Genomic DNA, 9,919 nt, shown 5'->3' on the forward strand with positions numbered 1-9,919 from the left:
TGCTATGATAAGTTTGTTAAGCATACCGATTAAACATAGTAGCTTTATTAAGGTGAGAAGAAGTTCACGTTAACAACAGCATATATAACATTCACGTTTACAACAGCATTTATTGAAAATTCGATATTTGTTGAAAGAACTAAAAGACATTTTACGAACATTTCGTTCGCAAACTAACTTTTTAACGCATGTCTGACTTCTTAACTATTACTAATGACCAAGAATTGTGTACAAAACAAAGAATCACGGCGCACACAGCGTTGCATCGTTCTACACAAATCCGTCGATTTGACATTTTGGCTAAGGATTCCATCGTTTATATACAAGCAAATCTAAAATATTTAACACGCGTAGAAGCAGAAAATAGCATAGTCTTTTATAGGCTTATAAATAATTACTTATATTTTCTCTCAAAAAAGTTATCTATAAATTAATGTCACTTTCTTGCTTGTTTACATCGGTTTTAAACCGTGGTGACCCATGTGAGAACCCCGTTGAAGTCACGCGATTCCTCAACCTGACTTTCCCATAACTAAACAAGAAACACCGCAATGCGAAGAAACCAGGTTTTTAATGATTGACAGAAGAACTTCAGCTTGTGTCTGTTTTTTCTATTTTAAGTAACAGTGACCTTGACCCTAGGGACCCCAAATGCAATTCATTGAAAGGTATCCATAAACTCTTCCTTAATACCAAGTTGTGTCAGGATATGTCAACCCTAACTTAGTATCCATAAACTATTACTATAGACCAAGTTTGGTCAAGATATGTCAACCCTAACTAAAGATATTCAGTTTGAACCATTTTTCTATTTTTAGTAACAGTGACCTTGACCCTAGGGACCCCAAATGCAATCCCATGAAAGGTATCCATAAACTTTTCCTATAGACCAAGTTTGGTCAAGATATGTCATCCCTAACGTAAGTTATTCAGTTTCAACCATTTTTTTATTTTTAGGCAACAGTGACCTTGACCTTGAATCTAGGGACTCCAAACGCAATCCCATGAAAGGTACCCATTAACTCTTTCTATATACCAAGTTTGATCAAGATATGTCAACCCTTACTAAAGTTATTCAGTTTCATAGGTGAGTTTGACGCCGCCCGGCCGCCCGCCCGCCCGCCCGCCCGCCCGCCCGCCCGCCCGAACAACGACGTTCGCTATTCTAATAACCAGGTTTCACTACGTGAAAACCTGATTAAAAAATAACCGTAAGTTAATATTTGTAAGTAGTTCCTGAGATTTGTATGCCTCTAATGGTTGCATGTAGTTATCTGATCGTATGTCCGTCCATCGGCCCAGGGTTCTTAAACAGTGTATGCAGGTAGGTCATGACCAGCGGATAAATCCATTCGATTTTTTAGGTCAGGTGGTCAAAGGTCAGGGGTCGTGACCTTGAAATTACCTTTTGCTGAAAAGCGGTTTCCAAACGCTTTGGCCAAGGGACTTTAAACTTTCTTGGTATTTTGGTCATGACCATGATATGAGCTCTATGTATATGTATTCTTAGGTCAGTAGAATAAAGGTCAAGGTCGTGGTGACATTCAGTTGAAAAACGGTTTGCATTTAATGTCTGAAGAAAGCTATGGCTCAGGGACTAGGTAGTATAATTTATCATGACCAGCTTATGAACCATAATAATTTGAGGTCATTGGATCAAAGGTAAAGTTGGTGGTGACGTTAAGCTGAAAATCGGTTTCCGATATCTGAAGAAAACGCAGGAAACTCAAACTTTGTAGGCAGGTTAGTCATGATCAGCAAATGAACCCTACTGCTTTGGTGTTTAGTGGATCAAAGGTCAGGTTTGTTGTAACCGTAAGCTTAAAATACGCAGTTTCCTATCAATAATTGCAAACCGAAGCAAACAGCGACCTCGAACCTTGTTGAAGTTGCGCAAACATTATCAGCTCCCTAACTTTTTTGACGTCAGTTGGTCGTGGTGACTTTGAGCTGAACCTCTGATTTCGTTCAATTACTGAAGAACGCTGGTATTCAGATACCTAATACTTGGTATGCTGGTTAACTGCATCTGTGCATAGTTAACTATTTCGGGGAATTTAAACCAAATAAAACAACATAATGGTAGTAACTCCGGAGCAAAAAGAGTTTCAGACTCAAGACGAGTATTATAAATTTGTCGTAAATTGATCTGAGAAGAGCAGTTATTGCAAACAATGGTGTTTGTGTTAAAAAATATATTGATTTAAATTAATGAACTTCTTTTGTCAAAAAATAATTGGTTTATAACAACTAAGAATTAAACTGCCTCGAACCGGACCGCTGACTGAAGACGTTAGTTGGTACTATATCCACTTACGCATTTAAGACTCACACTCGGAAATGTGCCTTTTTAATTTATGTAGTAATGCCATTTTTATACAAATGGTGTTGAAAAAAAATATAACAGTTTAACTAGTCATATGTAACCGTAAAACTGTGCATCATCAAAACTTGCCGAAACTCTTTTTACAAGAAAATTAAGATATGTGGAGACTGAGACTCAGAAGTCATTCTAAATTGTTACAGAAAAATAAAAGAAAAATTGTTTTTTACACTATGATTTGAATAATTGTAAAAATAAATTGTTCGGCACATATATAAGGCCTTTTTTACCATTGCAGCTCTTCTAAAAGTAAAATTAACATCAAAACTTCTATCTTTGTGTCTGGGACGAATAGTGAATATGGATCTGGGTTTCATCTAGCGAGCAATAGTAGATGAGACCAGGTGAGAGAATTAATATACCTGATAAACGCCAAATCAATTCAAAGGGATGACTCTCTGTAAAAAAAAAACTTACGAGGGTTCAAGTTGGATGTTAACACCAGGGGCCATTTTTTAGAACTTTGTTGAAGTTAAGGATTTTGTAAAATACATCGTTGCTAACATTAAAGGTGTTCATGATGTGCTCATATATTTAAATAAATGAAGCATAACTGAAATAGGTTGTATACTGCAGACCACATGGGTATCCATGATACTTAAGTAGTAAAGATTTGAATGTTAACGACAATGATGCTAACATTTTTGTTAACTTTATAATGGTTCTGAACAATCGGTCCCTTGTCTTAGCGCTATCTTGTGTGCAGAAACAGACGACCCCATGGGAGTGAACCCCAATGGTCACCAGCAATATCATAAGGGCCGTAACTCTTTTACCAGCGTGTTCTATCTGGTATTGTTACCACCAGGTATCGGGGCAATCTAGTAAGGCAGAAATAGATGACACCCTGGGATCGAACCCTCTGATTAACAGAAAAAAAAACAGTATAAGGAGCATAGATTTCGAATAAACTTACCAGTGTAATCTATCATGAGTCATTGAGACTCGGCCTCGGTTCCATCTAGTGTCAGTAGTGGGTGTTAAATAGACGACGCCACGGGAGCGACCATGCCAATAGACTCAAATACATGACACAATGTTGCAAACTTACCAGTGTTATCTATCATGAGTTGCTGACACCAAGTCTCGGTTCCATCAATCGGGCAGTAATAGACGACGCCAGGGGAGCGAACTCCGATCAGGCCCCCAAGAGTTGCGGGGTCTTGCTCAGGGTCAACGGCCTTAGGTGCTCCAACCATCAACCTTGGAATAAGATAAGTGATTCGCCAAATTATTCACCATAAGTGTGTCAAATGAGACAATACCAAATTGTAGGGCATGGACAGGTATATAACACAGCTATATACTATCTTCTGTTTATTTTTAGGTGCCCCTGAGGTTGTCTGTCGCCTCTTTGTCGAGGTATATAACAAGGGCGTTTCTGTTCTTGTGTTTTGTCGTAAATAACGCTCCCCCACCTTTACGATTGAGCTCGCATGTACAAAGACGGCTTTTCGTCTTTTCATTTGACAAACGATCGGAAATGTTCCAAACTTTACTTTATGTCATGTTTATTATGCGGCTTGAAATGTTTATACGGGTATATATCTGTATATGCACCTGCAGGTAATTGACAATCGGGTCCAAATTTTCTACCCGTCCTTCCATTTTATTCTTTTAAATTTTAGCGTCAGGTTTCAATATCAATTTCGACCTACTTCTGTAATTTTTAATCAAAACACTCTGGATAAGGCTTTGTTTGGCCGTATAGTGATAGTAAAGAAATGTTAAATGTAATATTTTATTGTCACGGCAATAAACATTATGGCATAGAATACGATTTTTTTTCTAAGAACGTTTATTGAATTATAAATGAAGTACATGATTAGGTTAAACATTTAGACATTTAATCTGATTTTAACATGGAATTACCCATTTACATTATTAAAATGTCTGTTTCCGATTATAATTATTTAGTAAAAAATGAACTTGATTAAACGGGCAATATAACAGGTGGATGACTGATCTCCATATACTTAGTTACACTAACGTTTTCATGGACTTAATTAAGTGCAAAGTAATAATTTTAGACGTCTTTAAACAAACGGAACATAATGATCAGTGTTTTTGCAAATTTAAACTTTAATACAAGCGCAGAAACTTTGAGGGGTAATAGCTCTCCCACCGCTGTTGCGATCGAGTTACCATTGACCTCGACAAGACGTTACCTAGCTAGCGGTACCTCAATCGGCTTGGTCATACAAGATATTGTTGGCAAATGACCTCTCAAAATCACTCAGGTTTCCGTTACAATTGAGCAGTTTATGGTACGTCTCGCTGACAACTTGTTTCGACCTGATCGCTAAACGGGCCGCAGTGAGAAATTTCACAAAGCGGAAAATAATACATTCCCACTGGCAGCCCTACATGCTCTAGTTCGCCCTGAACGGATCAAAATATCCAAAAACGAGCTAAGGATTCGTGTTCATGTTCAGTGTATAAAAACAACTCATCAAGACAATATGGAAGTCCAAATAATTGTACGTTGACGGATTTTTTTTAGATTTTTGATATGGCAAATCTTTCACGTACAAATTGTTTAGTATCAAAAGTGGGTAGTTGTTCCGATCAGGATTCCGGGTTAAAGCATAAGGCGTCTATAAAATATCATAAAAACAAGAAATATTACCAGATACTGTTATTTTATATTAGTTCCGTACACAATTTTTTTTTATCCAACTTATAATTATGAGTTTGACGGCTTTTCTTCATTTCATTCTGTCAAAACATAACGATATATACATGAAGGGCACCTGCAAGGCTTCAGGGCACAGTTTTAAATCGCTCGGAACATTTCGGCCATGGCCGAGTTGTTACGATTGTATAACAAGGTCTATCTCGAAGCTTTGTCGGAGGAGGCCGAGTTATTACGATTGTATCGAGTTGTTACCCTTCGCATAATTGTTGTTTGTGTCAGTCAACTTTCGTTTTATTGGAAAGGTAAAAAACTTGTTTTTATGCATTAAATGCTTGTTTAGTGCAAAATAACATTTCACTTACATGGTAAAATATAAATATTACTCTTTATGATCAGTTTCAACAATAAAATACTTCACTTAAAACAATTTCAATAATTTTAAAACACCCCCATTTTTTTGCACATTCCCGTTTAGACGTTAGGGATTGGAAGAATCCCGTATAACACGTCTATTATTTTAGACTAGACAATATGGATGAAAAGGTGTCTTCCATCCAAAATAATTGAAATGATTTTCGTCACATTTATTGTTGTTGCTTGAAACCGTAGATCACGAATTTGAAGACTATTTTGTGTTCCTTTTTTACTTTTGAGATTAAATTAATTAAGGCACTTCCATAATATTCTGGACCACCAATTCTTAAAACTAAAATTTTCTCTATATTTATCTTGGTCGGATTTTGTCCCCGAGGGTGAACTGTTACACTATCGTAAATGCTCGACCATATCAGGCAAGCTCGGAACAGAACTATCTTTAAACCAAAGCTCTTCTAGCACTGCGGTATTCACTGCTTGCCCGAAATTTAGCCATTGAAAGCGTTGGAAATACTCTTTCCAGAACATCTGTCTATGCCAACACAACTCACGACAACAAACACAATGTCATCTACCTTGACTAGGCATACACCAACTATTACGGTGCCAACAAGAACCAATACTATTCCTATTTATAATACCCGTACAGCAACAATACTGCGGTTACAACTGCAGCCAACTAACAGCAACAACAACAGCAAAAACGACAACAACATAATCAACGATTCTTTATGACCAGAATATACACGCATACATGTATATCAACAAAATATATCTGCAATACTGGAAATAGCAATCTGTGACAAATGTGACTCAGTTGTAAAATTTACTTATATTGTTAAAAAATGTTGCAATTTTTGACCTGTGAGGAATATGATTTCATGCTACATAAAAAAACCGGCTTCGGTCACAAATTTCACAGGAGCTGTGACACATGTTCGAAATGTGTGACAAATGAGGTGGGAAGAATATGATCTGGGAAAAATACGGTCTTATAATGCTTAAATGTAACGAAAAATGGTAATGACATGGCTAATATTGTTTTAATGAAACAAGACAGGATACATTTGAAAAGCGAAACATGTCTGCAACCGATGGGAGGGTTGTGGCGGCCTGAATCAACCCTAAATACCTTTTTTTTCAACTGGTAATATTTAATCATATTGTGGTGAAGATGTAAATAATAAGAACGCAATAACAAGAATGTATGTATGATAGTTTGCTAATACATATTGACTTACACAAACCTACAATATTAAATGTTATACTCATGTCAACACATGACTAAAAGGACCCTACGGCTATTCATATGTTTACAAATATTTTGACAGTGAGCAAGAAGTGTCTCCCTCATTTTGTGAAGAAGTAATGGACCATAAGAGCAAGCCTTTAATATTTAACACCTCCTGTGACACCGTTCTCTCATATTAATATATCTAGTGATGTTAACGAATTTATTATTTGGTTGTATGTGTTTTTATTATAAAAAGTTGTTTGTTGCTTAAAAAACTTTTCCAAAACCCTATCCCACACTACCCTAATTTATTTGTTTATACATTTTGTAAATGCAAGTGTGCGATAAAAGTAGGTGAGCCGCATAAAACGTAATTATACGATATTTGAATTTTTAGATGATGATGATGATGATGATGATTGATGATGATGATGATGATGATGATGATGATGCTGCTTCTGCTACTACTACTACTACTACTACTACTACTACTACTACTACTACTACTACTACTACTACTACTACTACTACTACTAATAATAATAATAATAAAAATAATAATAAAAATATAACAATAATGATAATCTTCTGAAGTAACAAGTACTTAATTGAAACGAAAGGAAACCAAAAAAGTGTAAAATTCGTTGTTGAAGATGTAGATTCGAAGAATATGTTCGGAAACATTTTAATAATAAGCAAGTTATAAAGATGTTGACCAAAATAGCAACACAGTAAACCATTTGTCAAAGAGACACCCCCACAACATAATATACGCATACTTCCCCAGTTGGCTGTAATATTAGTACCCCCCCCCCACGACATACCAGTTGACGCCGTTAGATCTCATCATAGCGACTGAATACCCGAAATATGTTCCTTTCTGTGGCCCATCGTAGACCTTGACGTTTTTGACGTTAACGTTAAATCCGTGCACAGAAAATAATGTCAGATGTAATGTCACACATGTTAGCAGGTAGTCTAGCGCTTTGGTTCCCATTGTACACGTATTGGTTTACAGTCCGTCTTAAGTTGTCAAAGCCTTGAAGCACACGTTATATCCATCTGTGTTAAAAAAGTGACCCGAAGAACCACTGCATCGATAATTCAAGAAATGAAGATACGTTATGTTCAGCCCCAAAACACTTATGTTACACATCTAATGTTAGTGCACCGATGACAACTGAAGGCTCAACTATCCCTGTATTCTCGCCAGATTTTCTAACGTCGCTTTAAGGGAGAGGACATTAACGTAATCGTGAAATACAACGCAGCGTTGATATATTCTTTATCTTAAATAATGACTATAGTGTACACACTTGGTCATCCTTTTCGCTAGAGTTTGCCCTTAATTAACAAAACTCATGTAATGTATATATTCCTCTGTGAATAACAAATCAAATCATTAACTGGCTTCTTTAAATCACTGAACAATCAAAGCAAATAGCTAAGTTCAATTGTTTGAACTTTAAAATATCTGTGTCAATATATCAGATCCAAAATAAAAAAAAATAAAACCCAACACGAGTTCACTAACACGACAATTGTGTTAAACGTATTGAGCGTATGACAAGCGAGCCACATTAACGTAAGATATGAGCAAGCGTTAAAGACATGTATACACGGTGATTGACAGGTGAACGGTTGTATACAACAAGTTATGGCCGGAAATACGTACAGAATTTACTAGTGATCAATCATCGATCTGGTGTTTTGTTGTTTTTTTTGAATATTTATATAAACAAATCAGTTGAAATATACCATGAAGAGTAAGAATTTAATAAAAGCGGGGATTTTATTATTACCCACTCTATTGCCCATTACGAGCATTGTATTGAGTGTAATTGTGTTTTTCTTTTATGGATATTATATGTGCATTTTTTACTTTTTCGGCGATAGCTGTTCAAGATTGGTTTTGACCTAAATTTAAGACAAATGAAATTGATTATAGACCAATCAAATATTATTTTAATGAATAATATCGAAGAAATGAAGGAAATTAAACGTGATTTTTTTATAGTTTAGTCGGCGAGCCTAACAAGAGACACTTATAAGATGAAATTTTGAAATGAAATTTAAAATGCATTTCTGTGAAAACACAACAAATGTAATATTTGAAGGCACAATATTAAACTACTTTTAAAACATAAACATATGTTTCCAGTTATTTATCGTCTATAGAGACCCCCTTTCCCGCCTGTCGTATTGTGATGCATCCTTCTAACTAACAGGAAGGATTTTGTGAATTATTGATAGAAAACAAACGACGGACACTGGTTTTTCTTCCCCAAAAAAGCCTGTGAAATTCCCCATTTTCTTAAAAAAGCAATATATTATTTAAAAAAATCCGAAACAAAATCGAATAAAGGGAGCTGTTGAATGGACATTTGACGATCTCATTATACTAGGGGAGCCTCCCAGTCTTTAGGTATAACAACACGTGTCCGAAATGGGTGTATGGTGCTCGAAGTCGAAATCGAATGATCGTTATTCAGTAAAATCAGTGGGTTTAAGTATACGAATTGTTGGCTTGTTATTTAATTATAATTGGCAGGAAATGATCATTCAATGTACATATGGTATCAATATAATTTCATTTGATGTTAACATTTGCAGCTGTCAGGAGTCAAATTCTGTTTTGAAATCTCCGTCATATTTCGGAAGAAAAAAGCTAGAAATGTGCATGACTCATTGTTTTAGCGAAAGTAAGTGCACAAAATGAAATGGAGACAGCAGATTCTCGTTTACTCCTTTGTTATTGATTTGTATGAAATTTATCTCTTAATCTTGTAATGAACATAAAGGCACTTTATAAGCTATATTGAGGTGGATTAAGGTGGAAATGTAGGCGATGGATATCCTATGGATGTTGTTGTTGACATTGACGTATTTCGAAACTGAAGTCGCAATTAAAAACTCCTTTGTTGCATGTAAGCAGCCAATGATTAAGGCTTGATTTTACGTTGAAATAGATACGACGAAACAGAGAAAACCAAATACATTAAAGACAGCAGCCAATAAAAGTGAAAAGGCTTTTGTAATATACCAGATTGTGCCCGAAAAAAAAGACTAAAACAAAAACAAACGCTGAACGATGATTGGGCGTACTATTCTTGCATACCGGACGTGTATTTCCGGTCATGTGACCAGTGCTGGAAAAACCCATCTTACATACCCCATGTAAGATGAGTCACGCGCAATAACGCGCCACTTCTTATTTCATTTATTTCAATATGGTTTATGAAAGATATAGTATGCCATTTCAATAAAGCGCAATCAAATATATATGTTT

At 35.8% G+C, this 9,919-nt stretch overlaps 1 protein-coding gene across 1 annotated transcript in view; it reads right to left on the reverse strand.

Annotated features, from left to right (window-relative positions):
* LOC128238591 (integrin alpha-PS5-like) overlaps window positions 1–8,144 on the reverse strand; it is a 32,749-nt gene extending 24,605 nt beyond the window's left edge. The window contains exons 1-2 of the mRNA XM_052954672.1: window positions 7,455–8,144; window positions 3,435–3,586 (exon numbers count right to left, since the gene is read on the reverse strand). Coding sequence (XP_052810632.1) covers window positions 3,435–3,586; window positions 7,455–7,627 — 325 coding nt within the window. The 5' untranslated portion in view covers window positions 7,628–8,144. The remainder of the gene's footprint in view (window positions 1–3,434; window positions 3,587–7,454) is intronic.
* Between the last annotated feature and the right edge of the window lie 1,775 nt (window positions 8,145–9,919).

This window comes from Mya arenaria, chromosome 1 (genome assembly GCF_026914265.1).
Source record: "Mya arenaria isolate MELC-2E11 chromosome 1, ASM2691426v1".
Classification (NCBI taxonomy): domain Eukaryota; kingdom Metazoa; phylum Mollusca; class Bivalvia; order Myida; family Myidae; genus Mya; species Mya arenaria.